Source organism: Poecile atricapillus, chromosome 3, assembly GCF_030490865.1.
Source record: "Poecile atricapillus isolate bPoeAtr1 chromosome 3, bPoeAtr1.hap1, whole genome shotgun sequence".
Classification (NCBI taxonomy): Eukaryota; Metazoa; Chordata; class Aves; order Passeriformes; family Paridae; genus Poecile; species Poecile atricapillus.
In genome coordinates, this window is record NC_081251.1 from 26,620,211 (window position 1) to 26,637,012 (window position 16,802).

The 16,802-nt window shown below is 36.6% G+C and overlaps 1 protein-coding gene across 1 annotated transcript in view; it reads right to left on the minus strand.

The window, feature by feature from the left end:
* Positions 1 to 242: 242 nt before the first annotated feature.
* LGSN (lengsin, lens protein with glutamine synthetase domain) overlaps positions 243 to 16,802 on the minus strand; it is a 76,777-nt gene continuing 60,217 nt past the window's right edge. Inside the window, exons 2-4 of the mRNA XM_058835959.1 lie at positions 13,513 to 14,509; positions 3,059 to 3,237; positions 243 to 1,442 (exon numbers count right to left, since the gene is read on the minus strand). Coding sequence (XP_058691942.1) covers positions 243 to 1,442; positions 3,059 to 3,237; positions 13,513 to 14,509 — 2,376 coding nt within the window. The remainder of the gene's footprint in view (positions 1,443 to 3,058; positions 3,238 to 13,512; positions 14,510 to 16,802) is intronic.

Sequence of the window (16,802 nt, forward strand, 5' to 3'; positions counted from 1 at the left end):
AGCATATCTGCCCAAAAAAACTCCACCTGTTTTTTAAAGCCTGTTAATGTTACTGCATGAATATATCAGCTTTGTGCTGCCATGATGTACATGGACAATTAAATGTAATTACAATTTACTATAAAAAGGAGGGGGGGGAATCCCAAAGCATTTAAACATTTTTAAATATATGTACTAATTTAAAAAATCTTAGCCATTCACTGTATGCATTTACACAGCACCACTACAGAAGAGTGCTCCTTCTAAATAAAATATCCCAGGCATTTATTCCTTTCACTATCCATTTCTTCGGTTTCTAACTCATAATGTTTCATAGCAACAAAGTATCGGATAAAAGTTTCGCCTAATGCTTCCTTAATGCACGAATCTTCCTCAAGTGCAACCAGAGCATCCTCTAGTTTCAGAGGGATCGATGAATGTTTCAGATCACCAGTGTGATTTTCTTCCTCAAGCATATCATCATAGCTGAGTCCTCTCTTTACTCCATCCAGACCTGCAGCAATGGTAGCAGCAAGGACCAGGTATGGGTTTGCTGCAGCAGAACTTAATTTATTCTCTATGTAAGTGCCTTTTCCACCATGACATTTGACATTAAAGGCACAGCTGTTATCATTATATGCCCATCTTGCATTTACAGTCTCTTTTGATTCTTTGCTGTATTTAGAATAAGACTTGCGGCAACTGGTGGTAGGAGCCATCAAGCAGCTAATAGCTGCTGTGTGTGCCAAGAGACCTGACAACCAATTTTTTCCAAGCTCTGAGAGCTCCTCAACTCCATAACCAGCAGAAAACAAATTCTTCTGGCCATTGAGATCCCACAGGCTGTGTGATAGAGCCCCTGAATTGTAGAATCCTGATTCTGAGAAAAAGCTAGCCACGTAGTTGTACTTCTTAGCCACCTCTTTAAGGCCTGTTCTAAACGTGAAGGCACTGTCAGCTGCATCTAGGCCAAACCCTGGATGAAAAGTGATCTCCATCTGCCCAGGCCCACTGGAAGAAGAAAAGCATTCAATGTTGGCACCAGCATAATACATTCCTTCAATGAGCTCCTGAATGAAAGTCTGGTCATGGTTATTTAGTATTGTGGCTGCAGGAAAGGATATTGTCTTTGAATTTACAACCTCAGTAATGCCATAAATACAAAATTCATAAGTGAATGCAGAGTGCAAAGAAAAGCCATTGTCCTGAAGCTGGCTCAGCTGTTTCTTGGCAATGTGCCTTGGAGAGGTCATTAGTGGGGTACCCAGCACGGTGAAGGAATCACATATCACTCTTGCAGTCTGCTCAGTCCAGGGGAGTATTCGAAACGTTGATAAATCAGGGTTCAGAATTATGTCACAATTGAAATTGGTTGCATTTATGTAATCTAATTCATTATCTTTAGGATTCAGCGTCAGCTCAAGGTAACTTCTGGGCATGGCAATACCATGAATTGCTTTCTCCTAAACACAGAACAGAATGACATATTACTGAACCAGAAAAGAGCTCAATGGTATTTTTATTTTTATGAAAGATGTAAAATTCAGATTCCCAGGTAGAACAATGATATTTTCATAAAAGAACACTAAAATGCACTGATCCCTGATGTGAAGGGTAAGAGCCAATTACTGTGTCTTTATAAGGCAGAACAGCGCTCTGCAAGGCTGGTATAGAAACTGTGACACCAATGATAATTTTTTTAAATTTCCATAAAGGACAAAAAAATTGTTCAACAACTTTATTGCATGGTGTTTATGTAATTATGGGTATCACCAGTTAAGTGCACACTTTGAATGTCAGACTTTTATCTATAGGTGGTCTATTTATACCCTCTGACCATTTTATTTACATAGACCCAAGTGACCACACAAGACTCATATCAGTTCAATTCAGACTGCTTCTTCTCTTTAAATACTGTTTTTCAGATGCAACATTTAATAGAAAAGTCTCACTTTCTAGACTTAAAAAGTTTGGGGTAAAATGCAGGGAAGAACTTCCAGGTAAGAAAATCTCATAATTATACTTTCTTCTCCATTTGAACAGAAATCTTCAAGTGATGAAAATGAAATGCAAGTAAGACCCCAAGGAGGGATCATCTACCTTCAATTAACCACCTTTACAACCTTATGATCAAACATTTTTCCAATGAAAGCTGCCATTAGGTCGAGTTCTATCAAGTGGAATTGGGCTCATATTTACATCTTACCTTTACTCTTCTAAGGGAAAAAATTTCCGTTTGTGTGAGCAGAGGAGACAGAACAAACCCAGAAAGGGGCAAGCTCAGAGTTGAAAATAGCCAGTTTTGCATATCCAGATGGAAATTGCATATGGTGGCTTCTCTTAATATGGAGGAATGAATGAATGAATGAATGAATGAATGAATGAATGAATGAATGAATGAATGAATGAATGAAATCTCCTTTTAAGCATGTGCTGGTCGACAGTATCAATGATGTGATACCCATAATCAAAACTGCACACTCTAGTGAACTCTGCTCCAAGATGTCTAAGCTGTCCATTTGGCACTGAAAAAGGTGTCAAAGGTGACTACCCCATAGTAGTACCTCTCCCTCCTTGAACACTGCTACCTAATTTATCCTGCTTCCCAACTTGATTTTTATTTCCTGAATCATTACTATGGCAAATATTGCTGTTAAGTCATTGTGCAACTCCATGATATTTTCATATATTAATGATAAATATGAAATTTCTCATAACTAAAATGATTTTATTTTAATTTTATTTCTTTCGGGGTTTACTCCTTTCTTTTTTGCAATTTAGAGATGTTCGTAAAACTAAAATATTTATAGTGTGTTAAATCTGAAAAGATATTTCTGAGGGAAAAGATTATTAGAACTTCAAAGAACTGAAATTATTAGCCTTATCTAATTGGGAGGAAAAAAAGAATAAATGATTGCAATGATGAAAGTAGTCTAGATTCTTTGGGAACATGAGCAAGGGGAGGGAACAGATAATTTGTTCTAAGTTGGAGTTGCTGCCTGCAGTTTAAAAAAAAATATAATTTAAGGATGGAGGCATGAAAACACAAAAATGTACAACTAGAAACCAAAAAACTTACTTGAAAAAATCGAGAAGGAACATTCTTTGATCTTGATACACCATGGAGGTCTATTGATTCAAATCTGACAAACTGCACGTTGTCCCTGGCCATCTGCTGCTTAATAAATTCAATATGAGAGAACAGGTAAAGGAGAGCTGTGTTTCCGAGGCCGTTTACATCAGGGTCTCTGTTGAATGCTAGAAGTGAAGAGGAATGTTCATGTCAAACAAAATAACCAATGCTGGAGTAAGGTTGTTCTCCTAAGAAGTTCAATAGTAGGAAATTGTGGCATGGAGTGTAAAATCAGAAATGAGAAAAAGATACGGATCATGAAAGAGTTTTGAAAATAAACACACTTATTTTTCTCTGACATCCTGTATAAAATTCCTTATTTTTTTGAATGGTCCATAATTTAAACTTGTTTTCAAGTTAATACAAAAACACATGGTAAATCCAGGAACTTATGAGGTTTGTTGAGTGTTTTTAGAAGCAAAAGCAGTAACAGGATACCTATTTCCCACTGAAAACTGACAGAATGCAGGTGCTGTTTCTTCAATGGCTCTGTAAAGTGCGTTGATACAGAAACATAATAGAAAGGGCACTTGTCTTCTACTAAACCTTTCTCAAGGTCTCTTGAGGAGGATTGCTGTCTTCTCCAGCACAGGCAGTGACTTTTAAGGGAAGTTTATGCATTTGTGCATTTGCTATTGTGGAGATGCCTTATCAACTGTATGGCAGAAGCTGTGGGACTCTAATAAACTTCTTGACATGAAGGCAGCAACACCTGAGTATAACTCCTATAATGGAGCAGAGAGAAGGGCACAGTATCTACCTTTCACCAACCTGAATCTCTCAGCCTGCTTTTCTTTTGAGCATCTATGTATTTTTTTTTATTGGAGTTAAACTACATAAGGCATTAACTTCCACTTAGTACAATAAACTAAAACAACCAAGAGTAAAATTTTATATTAACAGGCAAAAAACTGGGAAAAATATATTTATTTTCACATTTCAGGGAGAAAAGTCCTTCATTCTTCTTGAAGATGTGTGCAGATGAATTTTTGCAGATATTTCAAATCTACAGCAGCAACCATTCACCACCAACCTTCAAGTCAAAGTTTAAAAATTCATGCTGAGGCACTCTGAAGGTTGGTGGGAGCAATCCTAATCTCTCCAGTCACAAATTACCCAAACTAGAGCAGATCTCCGCTAGCAGTAGCCAGCAGGCACAAACACAGCTTTTCTCCTTCAGGGCAAGAAGGACTGCCAGTTGCAGGGCTGTGAGAAGGCTCACCAGCTGGCCCAGCACAAGGCTGTCAGATTATTCCCTGAGAGGGCCACAAATTCATCTGTAACCACAGACTGCTCAGAATCTTTGAGTATTACTCGAGCATCCTCCAACTTTGATGGCAAGGAGGATACTTGTGGTCAGCCAAGCAAGAAAAAGATAATAACAGTGCTCAGTGAGGAATGGCAGCTGAAAGCACAGAATTTAAGTAAATAGGAGAACAGAGTAAAAATTGAATAGAAAGAAAATAATTTTGCCACGTTCATTTCTCTTAGTGATATCATGACATCTTTCTCTTTGGTCTCTTTCAGCTCTAAGTTCCTTCTGAAAACAGCTTTTCACGCCCCCCCCCCCCCCCCCCCCCATGTCTTCTATAAACACTGTGGCAACATGCCCTTTGAAAAATGAGCATTAAATAAGTAAGCCCTGTTTGAATGTTTTGTGTAACACTCTGTTACAGATGCTGCCAAAATACAAGAGCGAGCAGGGAGGACTGGCCTTGTCTTGCCTATGCCACCAAGTAAGTTATTTGAATATCACTTCAGTCATCCTGTAATATTGTTCTACAACATATGGGTTTATGGCATTTACCAGATTTGACTTTTTTATGAACATGACCATTATTTAGAAGTTTATTAAGAGGTATAAACTGTGGCTGTTCAATAGATTAATAGAACTTCAAAAGACTCTGAAAATCTTCCTAAAGCTTATATCAAGAGAAGTTTTTTTTAACTCCAGGAACAGAAATCTGAAGCTTTTACCTTTAAAGCAGTGGTCAATGCTTTATTTTATACATGTTTAATTTCCTTGGAAAATATGATAAACATTTCCTGTCAACCATCTGTCACACTGAGATTTTTATGTCTTTGTATTGTTCAAAGTAAGGCTTGGCTGACAACCCTTGACAACAGTCAACTTTTGAAGTAAATTTTGGAAGTATTTCTTAAAATGTCCTGAAATGTTGTCTGTTAAATTTTCATCTACTGAACAAATATTTTTCAGACAAAAATATATAAATCATGAAAAAAAGCAACTTTAATTCTGATCCAATTAATTCTTTAAAACAATATTCCTGAGAGATATAGATTATATAAATCAGTATCTAAGAAAAACACAGGTGTTATGTGCCTTCATATTATTGATGCATAAATTCAATTAAAAAATATAGCTACAAATACACTTAATTTAAACATCTGCCAATGTCAGGTGATTTTCCAAATGTTATATAATGTTATATTAATATTATATATGTGTGTGTCTTTGAGCTAAAGTTATTTAAATAAATACATAATTCCATTATGTGAACAAACATTAACAGAAAATTCATAAACATAAAATGCTTCAATAGAACACTAAGAAAGCAAAAATTAATAACTAAAGAAGCAAGAATTTGTCTTCTCCAGTCACTCTTTTATGATCAAAAATATATCTTTTTAAATTATGAGAATGAATTTTATATATTTGTCTAGTATTAGCCTGGAATTACTCTATATACCAGTGTATACACACCCTGCTAGTCAAAAGACATTTATTCATCTACAAGAGCCTTTTGCTAAAATCTTTTAGAATCAACAGAAACAATCATGCAGCCTTCACATACTTTTTAGAGTTCATCTTTTATATCATTTGCAGATTAGCTTTCTCATTGAAATAATGTTTCTGTAAATTGTAATATAGATAAAAATGTCACCTCTGATTGATTTTGGAAATATAAGAGGGGAATTATTTCTTAAGTAATATTTAGTGTATAACTACTAGCTGCTAATTTTTCCACTGCATAGGACCCAAAATATATTTTGTTGGTAGCCACATAAATCACTGTCAAACTACACCCATGATGCCAATAATTATTAAGGTTTGGAAAGGTACAGTAGGGAACTGAGTACTCTGTCTTTACTCAGTTCATATAGTCATTATTCAGAGCATTAGTTACTAGAGGTGAAGTAGATAATGAATACTTGACAGGCCTAGCTGATTTAGAACCACAGTCTAAGAGTTTTACATTCTTCTAAGGGAGGATTCTGTTCATGAGTATAGCTTTTTCTCTAGGTTTCTGGGTGTCTAGAAATGAGAGCATCTTACTTTTCTTTTCAGGAAATCTCCTTAAATAAACATGGAGGTTCAATGAGATGCTCAGATTTGTGTTCAGATTTTCATTTTAAAAATCAAATATAGAAATCCAGACTGGCCATCTTTCTTTAAGCAGATCATTAAATATCTACATCAGTTTGGTAGGACACAGAAAAGAACCTAATGTTTATTTGTCTGTGGTTCTGGCTGCATTTCCCATTTAAATTAACACTGAGAAATTGGTAATATTCCTATTTCTACTGTAATTAGTACAACATATCTACAAATACAAACTATCTTCACATATTTAAAACATTAATGGCACAAAGCTAAAAATGTTGCCACCACCACCACCACCAATAATAATAATAATTATTGTTATTATTAATATTAGTATTTATAGCAGGAGAGTGGTGCCATTCTTAGATTATTAATATTGAAATCATCCAGATTGATAAGAGCAGCTAGGACAAATAGCTGACATCAGCTTTCCCTGCTCAGCAACAGAAAAGTGCCAAAACTGAAGAAAATGCATATCCCAGATCAATCTCTCATTTTTAACTTGTTCAAGGGCACCCTTCCCTGTGATCCCTTATTAAACCACACAACAACTAAAGTAAACAGTTTCTCAGTTATGGAGGAGGTTACTATGTTAGAAATCTAACATGGTGTGCTGTGAAAATCAATATTTACCCCCTTTGCAAAAACAGATGCCTTGTGTTGATGGTATTTACTAGCAATGAATCCCACAGGGTAATCACACAACTACACTTTTCTAAATCCTATGGAAATTCCTTTGACAACCTGTTTAAATATGTCTGTTCTTCTTTACAATGCTCTGGTTTGTATATTTAAGAACAGCCGGTTTGCTTGTTTTGCACAGAATGTTATTTACTGTTCTCACTTTTGCCTTCAAACATTAACCACCTTTATTTCTCAAACCTTATTTGACAGCTTTTCCTACATTTGATCTCATTCTTATTGCTATTTTCTATTCACATCTGGTTTTTTTGACATAGTAAGTCGACATGAGTTGCATTTGAATGGTGTATTGATGTGAATAGTGACCAGAAGCATCTTCAGTTGGAAAAATATGCAATTTCCTTTTCTTTCTCACCTAAAAAAAGTTTTGACAAAACTGTTCACTGATTTGATTTCTGCAGCAAAGTACATGAAAAGTTGTTTCCTACCTTATATTTTAACTCCCCTATAAGATTCTTAACAGGGGGATAAATATGAAAACATACTAGAAACTCACAAAGGATTGGAGACAGTAAAAATATCGCCCTGATCTGTTTGACAGTGAAACTTTTCATTCATCTTTTTCTATTCATTTCTTTGTCTCATGAAGATCTGTTTTCTCTTTTAATCTTAATTGCAAAGCAGGCTTTTTACTGGCATGACCATGGAGAAGCTTAGCTTTTTCTTGAGTTCTATAGCTAATTTAGAGACTGACATATAGCTTCAATGTGCCATGAATCATTATTTCCAAAGTGTATGACAACAACATACCACAGATTATCAGAGAAAATACATCTTCAAGAGTCAAATGCAAAGTACATTTTCATCTCTTAATAAATGAAAGATAAAATAAATAACCTATATTTTTCTACATTCCAGGATATTTTATAAAAATGGCTTCTCTGTAATGAATGAGAAAATTATCATGGTTGTGTACAAAATTTAAAAGATTTGAAAACAAAATGTACAGGTGTCTGAAAGAAATTTAAGTTGTTTAATACCCAAAGGAATTACCTAACTGATAATCCTAAATCAGATGAAACTACACTGGCCCATATTTCTTCAAAATCAAACAGAAAATTTGGATTTATGGAAGGAATCACTGAGAAAAGTTGTGTGAGCCAAGGCATTCGCTGTTGCAAACTGGGAAGTCCCTTCTGGACTAAAAATATTTGTCTTAATTTAAAAAAAAAAAATCAAGAGACTCATAGAACAGTTTGGGTTGAAAGAAACCTTAGTTCCAGTGCCTATGACACAGGAAAGGAAAGGACACCTTCCACTAGACTAAGTTGTTCAAATCTCCATCCAACCTGGCCTTGAATAATTCCAGAATGAGCCAGCACTACGTTTAATTGGAACAAGGTTAACTAGAAAAGAGACTTTGTACAGTATTGAAGGTAAGGACTAAACATTTCATGAACATGTTGTAGAATGAGAGGCAGCTGACAGACAAAACAAGAAGAGAATGCATTTCCCTTAGGTCCAATCTAACAATTTTTGTAACCTTTAACTGTTACTGTAAAGTAAGTATCTCCAGTGGGTGGGAATAATTACAATCTGAATACACCCCTTTCTTACACAGAGTTATGCAATGATGAGCTTACAAATACCAGAGACAGGTGAGTTGAATCTCAGCTAAGAGAGGACAAAATAGATCAGAAAGACTGGATGAAGTCCTGTCTGAGCATTTTTATATAGATATTTATATAGATTTATATATATTTTATTTATATATAGATATTTTATATAGATTAAGAGGAAAAATGGGAAATCATACAGAGTCACAGAGGAGGAAGATTTCAGCTATTAGTATGGAAGATAAAGGACTAAAGTTTGTTAGGTTAAAAAAAAAAAAAAAAAAAGGTGAGTTTTATATAGCTTAGTTCAGAAAGAAAAGGAAAGAAAAAGACAAAAAAGATGGGTTTTTCAAACAGAAAATAGGGGCAGCCAAGAAGGTTTAGAAAGGAGCTGAGCTTCAGCCCTGCTATGCTCCAGCTCAGTTCAAAACATAGAAGAAAAATCAGATAAGGCATGAGAAAAGAACATGAAGGAACAGTATGTCTTTGGTTCTTCACTTTAGGAGAGCTTCAAGAATGGCACAGATTGTGTAAAATACAAAGTTGAAAAGGGTACCAAGTGAAAAAGATAGTCCTAAGTCCCAAAGTAAGACACTGTTACGGTGCAGGAATTACAGCACAGGCAGTGACTGTGAAGTGACCACTCATATCTGGATTATACATTGTCCACTTACAGCTCCCAAGGAGTCTCCAGTTCTATTTCCTTGTGACTGACTAGACTTACTGAGCAGAGTCAATGGAGGCAGACATGTCTCCTCCAGGGGAGCACAGAGGACAGTGAAACTACATGAGGAACTGAAATTTGGTTCAGAATTTGTGAACAAATTTTTGTATGTCAATGGAGAGAAAAGCCTAGGCTTTTCCTTTGCTGAAGGATTCAAAATTTTGTCCCTAAATATGAGGTAGCATCATTTGTTAGTGCCTCATTATTAACAATAAGAGCTTTGAACAAGTCAAGCGTAAGAACATGAGGTTAATATTGTAGTAGAAAACAAGATTTCTTGTAGGCCTGATAAAATCCACTTTTAAGTATGAAATATAGCCTGAAAGTGTCTTCTCGATATTTTTTTCTTTAAAAAGCCAAGTTAACAAAGGAATTTAGTGTTTGGTGTCAGCATGTGATTCTTGGAACATTCAGACTTTCTTGTGCGCTTGAAATTTCAACAGTCACTAGGTAGCCACTGGTGCCTGCAGCCATAGCTGAAACATATTTTCTCCATAAAATTTCCTCTCTATCAAACAGTTCCTGGTCTCATGTTGCTCACATTTACAGGGCCATATACTTGACATATACTCAAGAATATGAGTCCGGTTGAGAGGACCTACTTTTGGAGCTGTTCTGGATGCCCAGCTCTGCAGCCTGCACTGAGTGGATTTTCAAACATTTTCTATCCTGGCTACAGACCAAGACATGCAAAGCAAATTTGAAGCCTCAGGTGACAGACTTATTCCAGGGCTTTGCTCACCTACAGCTGCCTGGGGGAGATGTTCTTTGCTAAGGTCCAGAAGAGTGATTTCTCCCCAGCCTGCGTGGTGTCCCCAGGCTCAGCTGGTCCTTCTGCCCATATGCAGTGCATGTGGCTGCTGAGGCCACCTGCAGTCCCCGGCTCTGGCCCCACATCCCCATGTCAGAGGGGATGATACACCAAGATTGTAGGGTATCATGATCCTTGGGCGCTTCACATTGCTTGAATGAAGTTACTCCCTTTAGCCTCCTCTCTGATTGCTATAATATTAATATTCTAATTTAGTAGCATGCAGAGCAGCATGTGGTAAGATTTCAGTTCAGACAGCTACACCTACCTTTTGTGCTATATACACTACTCATATAGCACATATATGAATTCATCCTGTGTGCACGTACTTACTATGAATGGTTATTTAATACTACACACATCATTTACTCTTATTCTTTTTCTAATTCTTTATTGATTGGAATCCTCCCTCTTTGTCTCCCAAGATCGCAGGCATTGAACGGCTTAAGAAGCACCTGGTAATTGATGACTACAGACCAACCTGCAGAAATGCACATCATTATCAGATATAGATGCTTTGGCAAATAAAATTCCTAAATTCAAGTTAGTGCTGTCAGTATATTCATCAAATTAGCTGCATGTGTTAGTTTTTATCTTCCCATGGAAAAGCACTTTAGATTGAGTTTTAGCTTTAGCTCCATCTTCAGTTTCTCTGACATTGTTCAAGTACCATTTTTCTTACTAATCCAAAAATCTGACATCTGCTTCTTTTCTGTTATGTTTTTCCCATGCCCAAGCACTTATTTTACAAAAGATCTGACAAGAAATGGACAAAATGCGCATGCAGTAATATTTCCACATTGTCCAATCAGAATTTGGAAAAAATATATGGATTTATCATTTTAGAGAGATGTTAGCCATGTAACTAACATGACTGAATATAAATCCTCTGATGTATTCTGAATCACTGATGCTCAGCTACATGTTTTAACCTTCTACTGCTGATCTCTAGAGATTGTCCCTTAAGTGTGTCCTTTTATAACAATAAAGTACATTCCTGTTTTGGCCATATCTCAACACTGAGTGGATCTGAAATATAACTTCTTGTAATTTTTCCAAATATTTTGGACAAAGTTTTCTGATTTGAGCAGGTTTAAATATTTGAAAAGTTGCAAATTATTGGAGATTGTATTTCAGATCTATTCAGTGTTGAGATATCCTTAGATCCAAGACTTCAGGCACTTTGGTAACTGAAATATTTAACATAATGCTTTATTCAAAAAAATAAAAATATTTAGGACTTGATCTTATCAATCAATAAATTACCACAGGCAGCAATTAAATACTGTTTTTACAAAGGCTCATTAAACAGTGCAGAATTTTATGTAAAACTTTCTTTTCTTCATTCAAGTTACTGAACGTATCCAATGAAAATTAAATTTTGAACATATACAGTTCCTATTAAGTAGAAACTATTTCTGTGCATTCCATTTACTCATTGAAATGCACAGTGAGCCCTACAACTTGTTCGGTCAAAGCCAAATAGAATCCAAACCCCATGAGATTCCAAAATGTTTGATATTGAATACTTTTCTGATGAGACAAAACAGTTTTCTCACAGCTCCCCTCATAGTTAATTCTCATCTGTAAGTCTCTTTCTGCTATCACTACCAGCAGTCATACAGGGTAGGATTAATCCCAGGTAGCTTTAGGCATCTCAGAGTTAGACAAATGACCTAACTTAATCATCACAGGACTTCCTCCCCACTGAGTAGAAATATACACCCACATACAGTGATCAATTTTTCATCCACCCCTAATACCTCTTTGAAGACAAAATGCCTGTCTTTATGGACTAGGTAATAAACTTGGATTAGCTACTTCATGTTGAGTAGCTACAACTGGGTTGAAATCTCCCTGTGGAATCTACAATTAATCTCATCAGTTCCCTCTACCTTGTAAGTGGTGCTAGGACAAAGAATAATTAGTCTTAAGTTTTAAAATATACTTGCTGGTTTTGCAGACAATGATAACAAAGTAGTGATAAAATTTTGATAATGAATTTTGCTAGCTTTTATCAATGTGAAAAACAATGTAGTCTGGAAAGGGAACAGCATCAAGTGCAGGCTGAGAAATAATCCTCTAACCTTTTTATTCTAATAGACATGAATAGAGAATGGTTCAAGTGTGAAGTATCTTTTCCAAGCTTTGTATTTCTCATGCAGTGCCTTGAGTAAACACTGATACTGTTCATGGATATATTTTTCAGACTTGTTCAAAACAGTCTATACAAAATGTCTACCAAGTAATCCTGCAGCAGCTAACATGTTCAAATTGTCTGTTTTCAGAATATCTATAGCAGGGTTTCTAGCCATCTGTCAGGGAACCTGAAAAAAGCAGGATATATTAATATTATTGTAAACATTTAATTGCTATTATTTTGGGGTTTTTTTATGTAGTTAATGATGGATAAAATATTTTATCAATGAAGAGCTTCATATTTCTTGTATCAGTAAGATAAGTCAAAAGGAAAGATATCTGTCCTGGAAAGATGATAATGTGATCTCAGGCTGATGCTCATGGAAATGTATTAATCTCATATTCATAAAACTGACAAAATGGTGTTTTTATGCTTCTGGAAACAGAACAAACTGTTCAAGCCCATTACATTACCACAGCTAATAATAGTTTTCAGTTTGTTGATCCAGCTAGCCCAGAAGCTTTTAAAAAGAAATCACAGCCTATTAGTAGCAATTAATTGTCTCCATAAGCACTCCCAAAATGGACTTATTGAGCAGCATGAAAATAAGTGGAAATCCTCTCTGCCTCATTTGCTTTTCTTCCCATATAATTTATAAAAGGTGTTTTTGCATTCCAGTTTTCTCACAAGATAAATAATAGAAAACATCATCCCTACATGGGAGCAATTTCTACTGCTGGAAATATTTTAAAAAAAGGAAATTTTAAGAAGCACAGATGCCACCAGAGCTTTGCAGTGTCTAGCAGAATTTTGGGAAATGCTGCCTGCACTCAGTTTAAATGAGGAAATATTTCAGTTTTAGTGAAAAAGACATGAGCACTAGTGCGTGAAAGTTTTTGGCAGGCAGTTGGGCTTTATAAATGCCTTGTTTTTTAAAAAGAAAAAAAAAGGCAGCATAGATGTAGAGAGCAATATCCAATCCATCCTGATCACACAGAAACCGCAGGTGCCAGTTCTCTCATGCACTAGCTCTGACTTAAGTTCACAGCTTAGCAAAACGCCACAAAACAACAGGAGCATTTTCTTTAAGAGGAGAGCAGGTGATGTTTAAGAATCCTTACCGTCGAGGCCTGCCGAGGAGTCAAACTGAACCTCAGGAGCTGAGCTGTCTGCAGGAGTAGGAGCTGCTGGTAGTCCCAGAATAAGGTGATTCACATCGCTTCCCACTGGGTGCTGCTGGTCAGAGCCGGCAGAGCTGAGGACCAGGACGGTTTTGCTCTGCTGCCCCACTCCCTCCTTGTGGAAGCTGAGATACTTTTGCTTTTCTTTGCCAAAATGGGGACTAAAAGTGTCAAAGGGCTGGCCCTGCTTGTCAGCTGCTTTCTCCTGGGGTTTCAGATTTTTCTGAGCAAAAGTGCCACCTGCCTTGCCACAGAAATTGGGCCCATGAGAAGGCAGATGACCTTCACTCAGCAGGTTTTTCAGCTCTTGTAGACTTCGTTTAGAAATGCCAGGTGCCCCTTTGAAGGCCTCGGTAGTATGGCTCCCTGGCATGGATGCAGCGCTTCCCAGGGAGCCCATCTTTGTCACATGAAACTTGATAATTTTTTCTTCCATCCCACCCCGTTGTTCTGGTTTAGTCCCAGCCTGCTCACTGTCCTTCTCCCTCTGCACTGCCTCCATGCAGACACCTTTCTCTGCACCCCTAGCAGGCTGCACAGCCATGGGCAGCTTCATCTGAGCTGCTGTGTCTGTTTCCTCATGCATTTTTCCTAATATTCTTTTCCCAGTATCAGCATATTCCAGGGTTTCTCGTGTTTCTCCACACCTGTCTTCTTTACCATTGCTGCCAGAATTGGAGTTGTCGTGACTTCCTCTGTCCTTTTGTACTGGAGGAAAGGTAGTGGGGTTTTGGAGACACTGCTCTGATGGCAGTTCTGAGCAGCCAGTGGTTCCTTTAAGGGGACAAGGATCTGGGATTTTTGAGGTGTGGGACAGCTCCATCTTCTCATTTTTTAGAGGAGGAACATACTTTGTAGGGCCTTTGATTCCCTTTTTCTTTCTGAAACCACATATATTGTTGCCATCAACTTCATCATTGTCACTTTCAGATGTGTTCTGTAACCAGCAATAAAATACACAACCAAACAACATGCATGAATGACACAGAAATGGAAATGGAGCACTACCACCTGCTGCATTTACCTTGTAGTACTTCCACTACTTCTTGATGATGGAAGTCTCTGTGAACACTTATTTTGACCTTTAAAATATCTCACAGAATTATTTTTCCTATGTTTTAGAACAAAATTAGAGAAAACAGAAAACACTTTCATAATACTGCTCTTAGGCAGATTTAGTCGATTATAAGAAATAGTACATTGCGTGACATAATTTGCCAAACATATGTCCTTTAAAGTTGAAAAAAATGTACTTTAGTACTTACAATTAAGAATCTTCTTGGTCATATTAAAAGTATTTGTATTTATAAAGGAAATTTATTGCTCTGAAACACAGAACACTGGAAATTCTCATGAGTGTGAGGACTGAAACCTGAAAATAAGCAGCTTTTAAATTAATTTCAGGACATAATTTGGACAAATAACTGAACTTTCAAAACAGTGTACAAAAGGAAAAAACTCATATTTGGATGTTTAAACAGGAAAGAACCTGATGTTTACCTTTATATATGGCACTGATATAGTTTATATTGTAGTGTTGGGAGCAGATTTTAAAATGGATGTAAACCTGTGGAAAAAGTGCAAAACAGAGCTACAAAAATTAATGTGCTTGCATTATCCTCAAACATATAAAGCATCTGGATCATCATCTCTCCTAAGTATCCTGATCCTACTTCAGGTGTGATTAATTTGATGGTGACAGGGAAAAGGACAGAAAATCAAAACCAGACACTTTCAAACTAAAAAAATAGCACTGATTTCAATATTGTGATTAATTATCAAAATAGTGATTGAATTCTTCCTCTCACAATGTCTTAAAAAAAGACTCCCTAACTTGGTTCACTCAAAATCACTGTATAGCTAATCACAAACTGTTATATTACTAATGAACACCTACTCTAGTATGCATTTAGGAGATAGGAACACTCCTTGGTTTGCTTGGGTTGGGCTAAAATTAGAACCTGTAAAAACACTGGGAAATCAAGGGGTATCCTCTGAATGAGACCATTCTTTACCTTTTCCACAAAGGAATAGTCTGCACTCTCTCCAATTTCTGAATTTCCAGAAGAAGGGATCTGCACAAAAGCAAAGTGAATGCCAGTCTGGGTAAGGCAAAAGTGATTTATGTTGGCAGACAAAAGCACGTAGAAGGAAAGGCAGCAGCATCCAATGTGCATATTAAATGAAGCAGCTACATGGTCCACATGAAGTTCATTAACAACTTCCCTTTTTCTTCATCATTCCTCCCTTTTTTCACTATTTTCTCACCATGCTATTCTCCATCATTTTGTAGTCAAAGAGGTTTATGGCTTCCCTCCTAATGAAGAGCTCACAGGAATGTTTCCTCCCTCTCTCCTGCCTGCCCCAAATTTCCATGACAGGCTGTCTGCACAGCTACTTTGGAGCTCCCTGGGACACTGCTGCTGGCATGGCAGGCAGCTGGCCAGCAGCTCTGTGGGGAGGACAAACCCCTAACTCCCACACACATATTCTGGCATCACATGCCTGTGATGCCCATCAAACACAGCCACTGGCACATTCACAACAGAAGTCCTTTCCTACTCCAGTTTTAGCACTTCATGTTTAACAAACCCATTTCTTCATCCAAGGGCTTTGGTTTATTCCCATAACACACCTATAATACCCCAAAAAATAATTCTGGGTGTTTGCTGATATCCCTGCACATTCACACATGCAAAATTTCTTACAGCTCTGTATCATTATGAAAGAGAAACATAAAAAACAACTTTTTTGAAAAGCAAAGTGGACAAAAGCAGATTATAATTCAGAATTGTAATTTTAATACTTTCCTTAGTAATACAAAAAAGGGAATGAAGTTGGGGGAGAAACAGTAGGGGTGGAGGAACTGGGGTCTGCCGAATGGAAAAACACAAGTCTTAAAATAAAAGATTCATCATATTAAATTTCTAAACATATAGCACTATTTTTGAGACAAAGTAGAGAAGAGTTCCAGCTATGAAGGCTATAGTAATAAAGAAATTATTAATTAATTTTTGAAAAATATTTGCTTCAATATATTTTCTGGCAGAAGCTGCCATCATCAGAATATCTTCATGTACAATTTATGGGGTTATCAGAATTCTTTTGTTTCCTTGAGTGACTCAAAACCAGTAACATAATCATAACACCATATGCATTTCTGCTTTATAATGTATGCTGATAGCTATTGAAAATATTATAATTAAACTAAATTTTTGCCTGTTATCCAT